General features: G+C 40.1%; 1 protein-coding gene across 1 annotated transcript; it reads left to right on the top strand.

Moving 5' to 3' along the window:
- cmtm7 (CKLF-like MARVEL transmembrane domain containing 7) lies at window positions 1-12,359 on the top strand. The gene is made up of 5 exons (XM_084052530.1): window positions 1-203; window positions 2,329-2,505; window positions 6,859-6,957; window positions 7,871-7,952; window positions 10,419-12,359. The coding sequence occupies exons 1-5, from the start codon at window positions 93-95 to the stop codon at window positions 10,430-10,432; spliced, it is 483 nt and encodes a 160-aa protein (XP_083908656.1). The 5' UTR covers window positions 1-92; the 3' UTR covers window positions 10,433-12,359.
- Window positions 12,360-17,662: the final 5,303 nt, after the last annotated feature.

Below are 17,662 nucleotides of genomic sequence, written 5' to 3'. Positions count from 1 at the left end.
CCCTGTTGTAACATCATCACAACGGGTCAGTAGTGTAGTAGTTAATGTGGATACATTGTGGATACATTATATCATAGTTCCATTGTAGCAGCATGTCGCACACCGTGGTGACAACGACCACCACGACCACCAGCTCAGATGGAGGCTTTCTGAACCTGGGATACTGCCGCTCCGTGCCGGGCTTACTGAAGATAGCACAGATAGTAAGTTTAAGGTTTAAAAGTAAAGTTTCAACTGCATGGGGCTGGGTTGTTGTCGCGAATATCGCCGAAAAAGAACAGATCTACAAGCTCACCAGGGGCCAGTTGCACGTACCTCACACTAAGTTCAAACATAGCCTAGTTATAGCTTAAATGGCTTTAAAAAAAGCCATTTAACACATTTAGTCGGGAAAGTATCTGTCATTTTAGATTTCTTTGGCTATTCAAAAATAGCAGATATACAAGCTCATAGCGCGGCACCGAGTGCCGCACTATGAGCTTGTAGATCTGCTATTTTTTGTTTTTTATGTGAAAATGTGTGCAAATCTTTAAATATATATATATACATACATTTTTAAAATATATATTCAAAGATTTGCACTCATTTTCACTCATTTTCAAAAAATAGTGCCGCGCTATGAGCTTGTATATCTGCTATTTTTGAATAGCCAAAGATATCTAAAATGACACAGACACTTTCCCGGATTGAATGTGTTTTAAGCTATATAACTAGGCTAAGTTTGAACTTAGTGTGAGGTGGTGCAACTGAGCCCAGATCTACAAGCTCACCAGTCGTTGCTTCCTGGGGTGATCAGTTTACTCTGCTCTCCTTGCTGGGAATCCCAAGTTGGGAGGGACGCGATGGTGAAAAGCAAGCAGTGATGGGAGAAGTACTTAAGTAAAAGTGTCAATAGTAGAAATACTCTCTTTAAAGTAAAAGTAGGCTACTACTAAATTATTGTGCAAAAGTATTGGGATCAAAATGTACTTAAAGTACCAATAGTAGAAAGTGCTCATTATGCAGAATGTCCACATTTCACAAGTTTTCAAATGTATACAAATCTTTTGAAAATCGCAGATCTACAAGCTCACAATGCCTTGCCTATAGGGCTTAAGTGGTTAATGTATGTTTTGTAATATAATCAAAATCTACAAAGTAACTACTAAAGTAATAATTGTAGTGGAGTTTAATATTTGCCTCTGAAATGTAATGGAGTAGAAGTAAAAGTACTGAGAATTGGAAATACTCCAGTAAAGTAAAAATACCTCAAAATTAGTACTTAAGTACAGTACTTGAGTAAATGTACTTAGTTACTTTACACCACTGTACTCTTGTCTACTTGGGAATCCCAAGTTGGGATGTGATGGTGAAAAGTCATATTTAAAAGTAGCTACAATAGAGCTACTTGAGTAATTCCATTTCATGCACATATATTGCTACTTTATAGGCTATTCAACATTTAGTTACTTTTTGAGTTCAGATTATTAATATAAAGGTCAGCTAAATTATTAATATACATTTAAATCAAATAACAATGATGATGTATCATCATTAGTTGTATAGGAGATAGAGATAGATACTCACCCAGCAGGATAAAGTCATAAAATTAAATATCAATAATTATAGTTCAATAATATGATATACTGTATGTGATTATGAAAAGGGTATTCTCCATGATGACTTCTTTTACTTTGTTACTCCACTGCTGGGTTGAACTCATAAATATTTATATAGGCTATATATATATATATATATATATATATATATATATATATATATATATACATACATACATACATACATACTTTTTTTTAAAACAGCTAAACGGGACACAGAATCAAGTAGCCTAATCTAGCCCATGTCTTTGGGGAAATGAAGCAGCTGTTATCTGACATGGACATGGGGGTCTGATCCTTAACTGTTTCTACCACAATAACTATAGCTCTGTGGAAACCCATTCAGAGAGCTTGATCAGAGAGAGAGAGCTTGATCAGAGAGAGAGAGAGAGAGAGCGTATTTCTCACATGCATTAACCTGGCCAATGCCGGATACTGAAACCTGAACATGCTGGTTGACAGTGTCAGTTGTCAGCCCATTAACCCGTGCGTGCGTGCGTGCGTGCGCGTGTGTGCGTGTGTGTGTGTGTGTGTGAGAGCATACATTATGCTGAGCATGTTTCTGTCCTTACAATTGGTTGCATTAGAATGTTCTATAAAGGTGTTGCTCTGCAATGAGAAGGTCAGCTAAATGACTGACGTTTGTGTGTGTGTGTGTGTGTGTGTGTGTGTGTGTGTGTGTGTGTGTGTGTGTGTGTGTGTGTGTGTGTGTGTGTGTGTGTGCGCGCAGATCACCCTCCTCATAGCCTTCCTGTGTGTGCACTGTGCACGAGTATGGACCGACTACCACTCCTACCGTTACTTTGAGGTGGTGACCCTCTGGTTCCTGTTCGCCTTCCTCATCTTCTTCCTCATGTACATCTTCAGACTGCAGAAGAAAATACCCTGCATCAACTGGCCTCTCACTGTAAGTATAGTGTGTGTGTGTGTGTGTGTGTGTGTGTGTGTGTGTGTGTGTGTGTGTGTGTGTGTGTGTGTGTGTGTGTGTGTGTGTGTGTGTGTGTGTGTGTGTGTGTGTGTGTGTGTGTGTGTGTGTGTGTGTGTTAACCCTTTAAGACCTGAGGCCGATTCTACTATGTCTTCTAAATCCTAACTATATCAGTGGTTCTCAAAAACCTGTTCATGTCAAGGACCCCCAAAATTATATGTATTTGGCCGCAGACTCCCATCTCAAAACATTTTGCTACAGGGACCCCCAGAAGCAAAGATTTGAGTTAAAAATGTTCGCTTTGAAAAATATATAAATTCAAAGATTTGCAAAAATGTTCATGATCTTTCAAAAATAGCAGATCTACAAGCTCATAGCGCGGTGACACACTATGAGCTTGTATATCTGCTATTTTTGAAAAGCCAACCAATGTACATTTGTTAGTCTCGAGACTCATTCATTTGTTCACTCTCAGAGTTACAAATGAAATGAATGAGGATTTTGTGTGTGCGTGTGTGCACGTGCGCGCGTGTAAAACATCCTGTACGAAGGCTGATCTCAAAATTCTAAGAACCGCAGAGACAAAAAGAATGCTGCCTTGTTTTGAAAAATAATAGATGCCCACGAAAGAATGAAAGTAGTGTTTAACCACTCATTTAAAGGGGCATGAGCCCCCTAGGCAGATTTTTGTAGTTTGTTTTGAGTAAAAACTACAGCAGATTAAAAACATGGCAGGCTAGTAAGCAACTCAGCTGCTTGGAGATAATCAAAATAATAGACGTGTTCGTTGTAGACGTGCCCAGAGCCATGGGATATATGCCAATGTGCAAGCATAGACAGACAGTAGCTAACAGTATTGCCATTGCACATGGACACGCCTAAATCTAACACACCCATTATTGATTTTTATTAGCCTCAGCTGTGTTGCTTACATCATGTTGAACCTTTTGGTGGGTTCGGTATTATACAGCCTGCTATGTTTTTTACCCTGCTGTAGTTTTTTAATGTGAACTGGAAAACTACAAAATCAGCCTAGGGTTTCATAATCCCTAGACCTGGAACGCATCTGTGTCACTTTTTCATTTGAGCTAAAAAGCATTATTTTACACTTTGGCTATTCAAAAATAGGTGATATAAACAAGCTTATAGCGCGACACTGAGTGCCGCGATACGAGCTTGTAGATCTGCTATTTTTGAAAAATTGTGAAAATGTGTGCAAATTTTTGAATATATATTGTTTAAAGCGAACATTTTTTAACTCTATTCTTTGCTTCATGGGGGTCCCTGGAACAAAACATTTTGAGATGGGGGGGTCGGCGGCCCAAATACATATCATTTTGGGCGTCCTTGACTGGAAAAAGTTTGAGCACCACTGATATAGAAACACAGACATTTGTAGAATCGGCTTCGGGTCTTAATGGGTTAAGCCCTATATACTTAGTCGTACGACATTTTACATCTCAACGCTTTGTGAGCTTGTAGATCGGCTTTTTTTTCGCTGTTCTCCAAAATTTTGATTTATTATTATTTTTTACCTAATGACAAGCCCCGAAATGGGGACACCAGGTTGACAGTTGCTAAAGTACTGAGGCACTCTCTCTCTCTCTCTCTCTCTATCTCCAGGAGTCTATATTTAATCTATATCTTATATCTTGGTGGTGCCATATTGTCAAACCATACAGGAACCAGCCGTCTTCCTCAGGGGAATCCCCCTGTTGCTGCTGGTAGCCTATATGCATGGAAGTGAAAGTCACCTATTAGAATACCATTTGAGTAAAAGTCTTAAAGTTTTCTGAATTCCTAAGTAAAAACATCAGCCAGACTTTTCTCTCTCTGAGCTTGATCAAGTCTATCCTACATACTACTGTCTTACAGATGAAAGTGTTCAGATTAACAAAATGCATTTTGACAACCATTTGCTTCAAATTTGAGATTTAAGACAAAATAAAAACGAAAAATAAACTTAAGGTATGATGACTAAAACTATGACTAAATCGATAAATAAAAACTAGACTACAATGTTAGGGAGGGACTAGTGGAGAAGAGATCCAGTAGAACTAAGACAAGTCATTTTCTGCTTGGTTGTATGTGGGTGTTGTGCTCCGAAAATAGCAGATCTACAAACTTGTAGACCGGCTATTTTTCTGCACACGGCTAAGTATAAATCCGGCATTGTGACGCCAAACGGCCCGCCGAAATACATTTTTGACGACTAAATCAACTGTAGATTTAGTTGACTAAAACCTTATGATATATATTCAACTGAAACTAGACTAAAACATTTCAGATGACAAAAACATGACTCAAACTAAAGTGAATTATATTCAAAAGACCATAACTACAGCTAAACCAAACTTTTCTGTCAAAATCAACTCTGACAAGGAGGACGGAGGTCATTATTGAGAAATAAACCTCAGCGTGGTGATGCAACGGGCGGGGTCTTGCATCACCTGTTTCTGCTTTATTTCGATAGTGACAGTGAGGGAGATAAGGCAAGGCAGACAGTCCTGCCGGCCCGGGAGTTGAACCAGGGACATGCTGACGAAGGCATGTTGTGCCTTATGTGGTATATGCACAGGGGTGCACATAACTTGTTTGGTCTAGTACTCAGAAGAGCACCTGGAGATGTTACTTGGTGCGCACAAAATAAATGGTAAATAAAAGGTCCGGTGCCCCCCGGCGCTGTTTTTTCAACAGGGGGGGTGCTGCTCGAAAAAAAAAGGACGCTTCACCGGTGCATTTCAATGTTGTAGTGCCTAAATTCCGCCGTTTTTCGTTGTTTTTTTCCTCGCCGTTTGGTGCCCTCCCCAAGGTTGGTGCCCTGTGCTGCGCTGCTTTTATCCGCCAGATTGGGACGTTCACGGCATATTTTGCACCATCACGGTGCGTTCATCATCGGTGACGAGTGCCTGGAGAGTCGCGCGACTGACTGTGTCAGGATTCGAGGCAACACTCACACAATCACGTCCACTGCAGCATGCGTCCCCTCCACCTCCGCCTCCTCCCCATGGGTGTGTATTGTGTATGGGCGTGCATCACCGTGCATGTGTGAGTGTTTCTTCAGGAAGTAAATTCCTAGCCTCGATCTCCAGGCTTTTATTTTTTAGTTTTGCTAAAAAATAAAAGCTTGGAAATTCCTGTCCCAGCTGTTGGTACGCAAAAGCGTCTCACGCCGTCTGATGTACCGCCCATTATTTATTTTGGGTGCGCATGCGCACCTGTGCACCAGTTATGTGCACCCCTGTATATGCACCCATGACCATTAGGCTATCGGGTCGCCATTTGACACAAAATAATTCCATTGATTATAAAAAGGATTAGGGCTGCGAGTATTGAATATTTTCTTCGCGATTATTTTATTGATTACTTTTTCGAGTAATTGAATAATAAAGAAGCGTGTTTTTTTTTAAATAATTGTATTTATGTTTTATCAAGAAGCAAGGTAAAACTATTCTAATATTTATTTTAATCTGATCAAGCTCTTAAAACGTATTTTTTATACTTTGTTGTACAGTGGTATCGGCACAAATAGTGATGCAACGCTCTGGAAATATATACATTTAAATATTTTTAAAATTAATCCAATCATTTAGTTTGATTAACTGTTGCACCCCTAAAAAGGATTTAATTGCTTCCGGTAAATAAAATAGTCCAATACCACAGGTGCTGTGAATGAGCTGATAACAGACCACAGAAGGCAGTGATTGACCACTCGACCAGCAGTCAACCAACTTGTAGTAATACATCCATACATGGGCTGATTATGTGGCCGAGGAAGTTCAACTTCCTCTGTTTGAAGAGAACAGGCTTGTGTTACGGTTTGCTGAAGTTGTTCACACCTCTGATTGGTCAACGCCACTCCCCTCTCTGTGTGTGTGTGTGTGTGTGTGTGTGTGTGTGTGTGTGTGTGTGTGTGTGTGTGTGTGTGTGTGTGTGTGTGTGTGTGTGTGTGTGTGTGTGTGTGTGTGTGTGTGTGTGTGTGTGTGTGTGTGTGTGTGTGTGAAGTTGAGATGTCAAAAAATTAAGAAACTGTTACCACGGTGTTGTTAAGTGATATATTACTTTGTTAAATCAAGTGTTAAATAGCTCTATATTCTGATGATAATCATTGAGTGTTGGTTCAGTAGGTCTCTTCGTCTCTCCAGCTCTTTAATAAACACAAAATGCATTTTCGGGCCAGGATACCAATTTGTGTGTTCACCTAATAATGACATGCCCAAAATAGGTTGACATGCCCAAGCCAGGTTGAAAGTGGTGAAAAACCCAACTGAATGTAGATGCCAATCAACTGAAATGTAGAGTAAAAGCATGCATGTCATGTGTCACGTGTAGGAGTTCCTGCACTACGCTGTGGGGACCCTCCTCGTCCTCATCGCTTCCATCGTCGCCGCTGTGAAGAGCGGAGGCTACTCTGAATTAGTGGCTGGATCGGTACGTACAGCACACACTGCTTTATACTGGTATACATACACCAAACACACTGCTTTATACTGGTATACATACACCAAACACACTGCTTTATACTGGTATACATACACCAGACACACTGCTTTATACTGGTATACATACACCAAACACACTGCTTTATACTGGTATACATACACCAAACACACTGCTTTATACTGGTATACATACACCAAACATACTGCTTTATACTGGTATACATACACCAGACACACTGCTTTATACTGGTATACATACACCAAACACACTGCTTTATACTGGTATACATACACCAGACACACTGCTTTATACTGGTATACATACACCAGACACACTGCTTTATACTGGTATACATACACCAGACACACTGCTTTATACTGGTATACATACACCAGACACACTGCTTTATACTGGTATACATACACCAGACACACTGCTTTATACTGGTATACATACACCAAACACACTGCTTTATACTGGTATACATACACCAGAGCCGTATAAGAGAGAGTCACGTCACGCTTCCATCACGCCGCAAAGCGGGGCTGCTATGGGCTGTAGTTCCAAACATTGGAACTTCCTCATTGAGGTAGACAGAGCATTTCCGCATTCCATTCTTACAATGGGAGTCTATGCTAGTGACGTAACTCTCTTTTCCACGGGTCTGACATTACACCAAACACACTGGTTTATACTGGTTCATACTGGTACCGTATGTACAGTACTCTTAACACCACACAAGGGAGGGGTTTTGCAGTCCAGGGCAAGTTTGTCTTAAAAATGGCCCAAAATAGCTTTTTTAATCAAAACACGCTATTGACGTCCCGACGTGGATAGTAATGCATGTGTGTGTGTCCTTTTGTATGAAATAAAGATAATTCAGCGATCTATTGTTTTGCAGGTGTTTGGTTTCATCGCTACATTCCTGCTGGCTGTCAGTCTGTGGACTTCTTACAGAGTCACCTGTGGCTCCCAGCAGACAGGTAAACAAACACTGATCCCTCCCTGCTACATCTGATCCTAGGTCAGTCACGTTACAATCAACCAATAGTAAGGAGTACAAGTATCCCATCCTAGATCAGAGGACACACAGGGTGGATCTGAATAGTAAAACTATAACCACTGTTTCTTGATGGAAAACATCATGAGGTGAGGACAAACTTTTAATTTTAGTGTAATTTTTGAGTAGCCAATTATTTTTACCACCTTTTTTCTCCCCAATTTAGTCGTTATGCCAATTAATTCCTCCCCACACACATTTCTGTGTTGTCACTGCTGTTGTATCCTACTGACTCACCTGCCAGTGAGGAGCCCCCACCAGGAGGACTACTCCTCCCGCCCAACATTCTCTGCTGACAGGCTCCGCCCCCAGCCTGTAGGAGTATGTGCAATGACCAGTATCACCCTCCTCCTCCCCGCCCGGCTTCCCTCCCCCGAACACGGGCCAATTGTGTTCGCATAGACGCCCGACAAAGCTGGATGCACCACGTGGATTTGAACCCACAACCTCTGTGGTGGTGGGCAGGGACTTTACCACTGCACCACCCGAGCGCGAAAACATTTCATAATGAGTTATGAAAACGCAAACACAATGCCGAGAGAATCTACTACTAATAGTGAAAGAGTTATGTGTGCCTAGAGGGGTGTGTGTGGGTGTGGGGGGGGGGGGGTGTCCTCTCTGGTTAGAAGGCTGCTGGCTACGCAGTGTTACTATGACACTATAGGCCTACTTCCTGTGCCTATACTCAAAGTGAAATAGTGATTTGGATAAGTGTGAATCAACTGCCAACAAAATGGGGGCTTAGGTTACTTTCAGAATGAGAAAGGAGAACATGGTGCATTGGAAGTGAAGCAGGTTGGAAATTGGAGGTTGAATCCGAAGTTAACCGCTTAAGCCCTATATATATATTAATAGCCGATCTACAGGCTCACAATGGGTTGCATTGTGACACGTTGGTAGCTTAGTACATCCAAAATATGGACTCCAGGGTTCATTTTAAGGCCAGTGTTTCTCTAGGATGTTTTCATGAAAACACATCCATATAAGGTGCATTCTTGTATGGGGACTTGGGGATCCTAGCCGTCCCGAGAACTGAACTTAACCCATTAAGACCTGAGGCTGATTCGACAAATGCCTTCTAAATCTGCAGTTCTAAAACCTTTTCGTGGCATTGATATGTATTTGGCTGCGGACCCCCATCTGAAAATGAAGATTTGAAATGATTCAACATTTTTCAAACACTTCTTACATTTTTTTTCTAAAATGTTCAAAAATAGCATATGTACAAGCTCGTATGTGTGCTATTTTTGAATAGCCAACGCTGAAATCTAAAATGACACAGATGCTTTCCCGGTTCAGTCTTATGGTTGACCGGGTCTTTGCTGTCGCAGCCCCTAAGCTGTGGAACAACATGTCCTTCTCTGTCAGATCTGCCCCCTCCGTTTAGATTTTTAATCCTCAAGACTCTTCTATTCACAAGCTTTTGAATCCCCTTGATAGTTGAATTTGTATCATCTTATAAGGGTTTGCTTTGTCGTCTTTAACGTTTTACTACTTGACCGTCTACTATATGTTTTTTATTATTGACTGCTCTGCTCTGCGTATATTGCTTTGTTTGTACAGCACGTTAGAACAATGAGAGTTGTTTTTAACTGTGCTCTATAAATACATTTGATTTGATTTTGATTCTCCGCCACAAATAAATAATCTACGCAAACAAGGGCAAGCATGCTTTGCTGGCAGATTGCCAAACCGACATTGCACAGGAAGGAAGTAAGTCTGTGATGTCATAATGACACAGTGGAATGACACAGCAGCCGGACCCCTCTAGTGGGTGTGTCTTTTCCCTGCTCACACCTCCTTCTCACCCTTTCCACCCATGTACCGGCTGGTGGGCCTGAATCGTACTAGGCCAGTGATTCTCAAGCTTTTTAATTTCAAGGACCCCCAGTATGATATGCATTTGGCCACGGACTCCCATTTGATACACATTTTGTATCTCTGGGTCCGGAATCTACACCGTAAAATCCTTTTTTACTGTACACTCTCATGCTGCGTTCACACTGGCAGATACAAAAGCTTTTCAACCTTTTTGTATCTTTGTATCTTCTGTAGCAGCTACAAACGTCTTTGTATCTTCATGTCTCTGGCTTCCATTGAAAATGAATGGTCGCCTGTATCTTTGTAGCTGCCAGTGTGAACACAGTATCAGAGCTTGTACCAGGGTCCCTTTCGTCCCCTGGTATTTCCCAGACCCAACGTTGAGAACCATGTGTACTAGGTTTCTTTGGCTATTAAAGAATAGCGCTATGAGCTTGTATATCTGCTATTTTTGAATAGCCCAAAGAAATCTAAAAAATGATGCGTTCCTGGTCTAAATGGGTTAAAATGACAATTATTTTGGAAACGTATGACACTGAATACTGCTGTTGTCTCCTCTCCTCTGCAGGTGCAGCAGTTTAAAGGGGACCGTTATTGGATAATGTTACAAACTACAGAGGTAATGGACAAACTGATGTCGGACCAGTGACCTCGGAACAGCTGTAATTAAACACACACACACACCACACAATAATCAAAACCTTGGTAACAGAGACATTTAATCTCACCTAAGCAGCTAAAGCTACATGTTTTCAAAGTCAGACTGTCAGTTTGCAGCTCTGACTTTTAGCAGAATGATAGATAAGCACTTGAGCCTTATTTGCCTGATTTGATATGCTGTCTTACAACCAGTTGGTTTGGAACTGGTGATGAAGTGATTTAAGTTTTTTATTTGAAGAAGAATATTTTGGAGTTGTGTTGCTTTTCTATGTCAAAAGAACTGATTTGAACTGTTTGGATTTGTTGCACGTTATGAATTGAAGTCAGCTCTGATTGGTCAGACCACATTAGAACATGGGTCCGATCATTTCATATAATCAGAGCTCTGGGTGCTTGTCAAGACACAGACTTTTAAGGGCTGTCCACACCAAGAATGATACTAGTGGAAATACTATGAACTACGACAGGGGCGAATGATGTCATCACTTTCAGAGCAATTTCATGAATAGAAAGACTGACTGCCAATCAAAATCCATCTGAATTTACAGGGCTTCACATTCAGCATGTTTACAGAATATTAATCGTTCATTCATCAGTGGCAGTGGTGGAAAAAGTACTCAAATTCTTTACTCAAGTACCATTACTGCAATATAGAGATACTCTGTTTACAAGTAAAAGTCCAGAATTCAAAATTTTAAAAAAAAGTACAAAAGTATTGGCACCAAAATGTACTTAAAGTACCAAAAGTAAAGTACTAAAATGTTTGAAAATAGCAGATCTACAAGCTCACAACGCGTCGCGATGCGACGCGTTGTGAGCTTGTAGATCTGCTATTTTCAAATAGCCTAGGTATAAAATAGGGCTAAAGTGGTTAATGTATGTTTCATAATATCATAGTAAAAGTACAATATTTGACTCTGAGATGTAGTGGAGTAGTAAGTAAAAGTACTGAAAATGGGAAATACGCCAGTAAAGTAAAAAATCCTCAAAAGTGTACTGAAGTACAGTACTTGAGTAAATGTACTTAATTACTTTACACCACTGATCAGTGGACGCTCACATCACTATCCTTATAGTTCTCTTTATAGTTATCAGCCTAGGTGTGGGCGACTCTTTAGACCAGACGTGCACAAACGTTTTCCGCAATGAACCATCCATGATTATAATCACCCAAACCAATGTATTATTTATTCATGATTAACTGCTTATAAGCCCAACATACTTTGTTGTAAGACGATTAGCAAAATGTGCTAATCCACTATGCTAAGTGTCACGATGGAACATTTTGTGAGTTATTTTGAGAAAAAATCAAACAAACAGGTTTGACTGAAAAAGACCCTGCCCTTTAAAAGTACATATACAAATGTATGCACTGTAACACCTACCAGTAAACAACATACAGTAGGATTATCAGCAAATTCACTTATTAGCAAAATAATAATAATGAATATTATAATAATAATAACTCCGAAAGTGAGCATTTGACATTAGAACAGCATGTTGCGATTCTAATCCTGCTGTACACAACTCCGTAACCCAATAGATAACTCCCATGACCTAAGTTTGCACCACTGAATTAGACTGTGTATGATGATAGTGTTATGATGTGCTGTGAGGGTTTTCTGTAAATGCATGCCAAAAAAAAAGGAAAAGAAACTATCTAGCTACTGTATTTTATTATTTGTATCTTTTATTATTTTATTTTTTTGTGGCTGTTTTCTACAAACCAGTTCAGTATTTAAGTGCTTTTATTTCTTGTCGGCATGTGCCCGATATCCACTGGACAAAAACAAAAAACACGTTTCAAAGTGCTACCAAATGTTTTATTAAAGTGTTTTTTTTCACAGTATGGAGATGCCTCTGTCTTGCATGAAGCTGATGTATGAATAGGTTCCTCAGTTTAGAGATAAAGTTTGATTTATACTTCTAAGCCAATCTACAAGCTCACAATGTGTCACACTGCAACATGTTGTGAACTTGTAGATTGGCTATTTTGGTGCGTGACACTGACAAACTATGTATAACTCAGCCAGAAATTCATGTTTATGTCTCATAGATAGCAGGTGGTTGATTACAATATATCAATTTCATTGTCAAGCAATCTGATAGTGACAAAATGATAAATAGGCTATATTGATTATATTCACTCACATAGTTTATGACGTATTAGGCCTGTGTATAATAATGGGAATCATACAAGTATTTTGTTTTCAATGTAAACGCCTTATTCAGATATTATATTGACACAATACTGAAGCATGTCAACAGTGCTGTCTCCATGGTTCCAGGAATGTAAACAGTGCTGTTGTCATGGTTACATACTGACATCAACACTTTCACTTCACTTCCTGTAAGACTGTTACTAGCTGAACATCTAACGGCCGGACTGTAGCAACAGTATCAAGATAATAACCAGTTGTCATGGAAACCGTCATCAACCAGTTACCATAGGAACCAACATCTTACCAGTTACCAAGGGAGACAATATCTAGATAACTTCAAAGCCAGACAGAACAAGAGTAGGTTATTAAAGTGTTCACAATTCTCACACACACACACACACACACACACACACACACACACACACACACACACACACACACACACACACACACACACACACACACACACACACACACACACACACACACACACACACACACACACACACACACACACACAGTATAATAAATAGGACCCATGCACACAGCACCTACAAGCACCTCAAAGTGTGCTGACTAATGTACATACTTTGCTCATTTTCTTCACCCTCTAACTTAATACTGTACGTTATTCATACATCATCTCTGTTGTTATTGTTATTGCTGCTACAATATTGAGGAACCGAAACCAAAATAATGTTCTCTCTCTCTCTTGTGTACAGTACTCGTATCGATTAATTACACTTTATTGCTCCAGAGGAATATTTGTTTTCACAGCCTGTTCGAGGAACAGCAGCATACTAGCCTCGCGTAGCCAGACAATATCACACGACACACTGCGTGGATATTAGTCTGGTCCCTATCAACGGTAGATTTTCTTCCAAGGGGCGGTTACAAAAAGATCCAATCGGACTCTATTGGTTAGACCTAAACCAATCAGAGCAGTGCTTCCTTGAACGAACCAATCAGAGCAGTGCTTCCTTGTACGTCATTGCTCCAAATAAGGTGATAAGCCCGCCCACATTTGGATACTGGGCCCTGGTTGGCTCCGCACAACTGCGGAGGGAGAGAATTTAAATCTCTATGGAGAGGGGCCAGACCTAATCTGCCGAGGGCTAAAGTGCATGCAATTTTGCAACGGCAGATTCGTCTGGAACCAGGCTAGCAGCATACAGCAAACATGTACAGTAAAATACTTCACCACACACAACATGTCAGCGAGGCGGTTTAATGCTTAGAAACAGTGTCATTAACGGTTACATCGTACGCAAACATATAGCATTCGCCATGAAGTTTAGTTGAAAGTTAATGAAGTCACATCAGTTCTAAAAGATAATGTTATAGTTTTAGTGTTAATGTAAAGTGCTTTACATTAAGATTGATATAACGACATCACATCAAAATAAACACAGACTGTATGTAAAGTATGGTCTATTGTGTGTAACAGTATATTCTTCCAACATGAATAATGGAAGACCAGTGGAAATACATGTGCTGTTTTGATTCTTTTCAATGAACTTCTCTAATGATCTCAAGCTATAGTGATAAGCCATGTCCTTGGAACACAGAGCAGTCTGTCTTTGAAGGTCCTAAATCTTTGAAGTGACTTTAAACATTCAGGCTGACTCCAGGCCAGCAAAGCAAACTGTTTACATTATTTATTTAAACACTATCAGTGTTTATAACGAAGGACCAGTGACTGATCCACAATCGGTTAAAGAGAAACCTTAATGCATACACACACATGGTGGGAATAGAACCGTTAACTGTGGCAGTGTTAGTGCCTTGCTCACAGGCCGGCCCGGGTTGTCGTTAAATTTCCTGTTCGATGTTAAGGAATGAGCGAGCATTAGTCTCCTGGCGTGTGTGCTGCGGCTAATGAGGTAGCAGCACTCATGCTGTGTAGTATTCATTATGTATTCTATATGTTCAGTACATTCATATGCTGTACAGGTGGGTTTGTACTTTGTACTGGTGATGGGGAGAGAGGTGATGACGTGATTTAGTTTTTATTTATGAAGAATATATTCAGGAGTTGATTTTAGTGTTGATTTTCTATGCATGTTAAAAGAACAACATTTATTCAATCTGATTAAAGCTGGATGTGTTGCACATTATCAATTAAAGGCCCTTTTTTAAATGAGCTGTTTGTTGGTGAAATGTCCCTTTAAGCAGAGTGGAAGAAGGGCTGTTGGGTGTGGCCTGTATTTACTGGTGATTACTGTTACTCATATTTACTCAAGTCTGTGGTTCACTGCTAGTTTCTAAACACTCTGAACACACAAGACCACACGCACGTACGCACACACGTCTTCACTTACAGTAATTGAAGAATTACAGAAGTTTTGGTTTGAAATGTTGAACTTTTTTAAAGAGATGCCTGATGAAGATCAGCTCAACCAAAACATACTTCTTTAAAGGCATTTTGAAGGTGAATTTGACTGAAACATTATACTTCCTGTTGACTGGAAGAATAATGTCTGCAACTGTCTGTGTAAGTAAGCAGTAAGTTGTGCAAAAGGACTGTATTTACTTTGCTTGTATAACATTCTGATGGAAATTGGGTAAACAACAGTTCTCCCTCTAGTGTGATGACGATACTGCTTAACCACTTTCAACCTGGTGTCCCTATTCAGGTCAAAACTCATTACAATATTACAGGCCAAAGGTTTTGAAGATTTAGAAAATAGCAGATCTACAAGATTGGCTGTTTTCGTGCAACACCATCGTACAAAGAAGCATAAAAACAGAGTTGTTCTATCATTAGAGGAGGGAGGGAGAGAGGAATGGAAGGAGTGAGGAGAAATGTTTGTTTGGATTAGAGAGAGAGAGGGAGAGAGAGAGGTATGAGGTATGGAGCGAGGTTTGAGGAAGAGAGGAGAGGCTGGGAACTATGACTCATGGTTCAGCACTGTGTGTGTGTGTGTGTGTGTGTGTGTGTGTGTGTGTGTGTGTGTGTGTGTGTGGGGGGGGGGGGGGGGGGAGTGGTTTCACTCAAACAAACACACACACACACACACACACACACACACACACACACACACACACACACACACACACACACACACACACACACACACACACACACACACACACACACACACACACACACTCATAAAACAGGTTCTTTCGTCTCTTTTTATTGATCCAGGATTTATTCTTATAGGCAACGTTTTGACATTCAGACAAACTGTTAAATTTACTGGTGTATGTGTATTAATGTTGTAGTTTTTACAAACTGTGTATCACTTCAGGTTGACAAAGAGCTCCACCTACTGGATGCCTAATGTCATGGCACTACTTTTTTTGTGTGAACATAATTACTGTACACTGTATCCGGTTTGTGTCACAATGTAGTTTAAAGGAGTAGTTCACCCAAAAAATTACTTATTTTCTATCAATTACTCTTACTTAAATAAAAAAACTAAAAATACTGACATTTTCAAAAGAGAAGTTGATTATTTTATTTTATTCATAATCAATTCACAATATATTTATTTGTTTTGGGTCCCAAAGAAACATCAAACTTCTCTTTTGGGCTTCGAGCTGCAAAAGTTTAACCCATTTTGGGCGGGAACCGCTATTTGTAACTATACTATACTATGCCCAAGACAGGAACCCCTTGTTGCTATGTAGGCTACAGTAGCAACATATATTTTTTGTAATTTTTGAATACATATTTGAGGTTTTTCAGAAAACTTAGGTCAGGATTTAGAAGGCGTTTTTAGAATCGGCCTCAGGTCTACATGGGTTAAGCGTTAGAGTAGGGCAGGGCAGGCTTCAGGTTCCAGCATTCACAGCCATATAGGAGAATGGACTCTGCAGTCGCAGAGAAGAAGCTGCTTGATATGTCAGTGTACAGTAAGTTGAACTTCCACACACTGGCCATGCCATTCAGGCCACTTTCACGGAACCGGCCGCGAACTGGCCCGCGTTTCCACCAGTTTTAAGCAGAACCATTGTACATTCACAGCTGAATGGTTATAGAGAGCCAACTGGGGACAGTTGCCTCAGTTTCAATTTCCAGGCCTGGCCAGCAATGTGTCGAACATATTATAAATTCAATCGTCAATGACAGTGTCCCCATTTATTTTTTTATGATGATGTTTCGCTTGCTTTTGCTATATTGTTTATATAAAATCTGCATCTTACAACCTGTAGAATATTGACAGGGCCACTTTGGTTTCCAAAACTAGTATTTTTTGGTTCCAGTTCCGAACCAACTTTTACGGTTCTGAACCAATTCATTTTCTCTGGAAACACTGAACTGGTTCAAAATTAGGCGGGAAAAAAGAACAGAACCGGTTCAACCCTGGTGGAACAGGGGCCTCAGGCTCAGAGACCTCCATGTGAGCACTTTCCTTACTTTAAGGCAGGGGTCTTTTTTTTCAGGCCAAGGACGCCCTAGCTGAGAGAGAGATGAAGCAGGGACCCCCCTCTATATTGTATAAAATTGTGTTTCAGATTTAACTTTTTTTTTTCTTGGTCTGCTCTTTTTCCCCTCCACACCAAACACCTCTTTGCCAAGAAATAGCAGATCTACACGCTCACAACACGTGTGTGTGTGTGTGTGTGTGTGTGTGTGTTCTAAATCAGTGCTTCTCAAAGTGGGGTCCAGGGACCCTCAGGTATTATTGTGTTCATTTTGTATGCCATGTTGATGAATTGAATACATAGGACCACAATGGAATTGTCCTTTTAGCGTTGTGTCTTACTGCACACGTGTCGCTATACGTTTCTGACTAATAAAGTATTCAATCAATCAAGTCACTATTTTTGTAACATTCAGAAAAATCCTGGAAAATCATGAGATAATTTAAATAATTTTGACAACAAAAATCTTCTTTTATCCCCATAAAAGAAGATTTTCGTTGTCAAAATTATTTAAATTATCTCATGATTTTCCAGGATTTTTCAGAATGTTACAAAAATAGTGACTTGATTGATTGAATACTTTATTAGTATTGGCCATACACAAAACCTTGCCATG

The sequence above is a fragment of the Gymnoscopelus microlampas genome, assembly GCF_963454915.1.
Source record: "Gymnoscopelus microlampas genome assembly, chromosome: 3".
NCBI lineage: Eukaryota > Metazoa > Chordata > Actinopteri > Myctophiformes > Myctophidae > Gymnoscopelus > Gymnoscopelus microlampas.
This window is presented reverse-complemented; position numbering and strand designations above follow the sequence as displayed.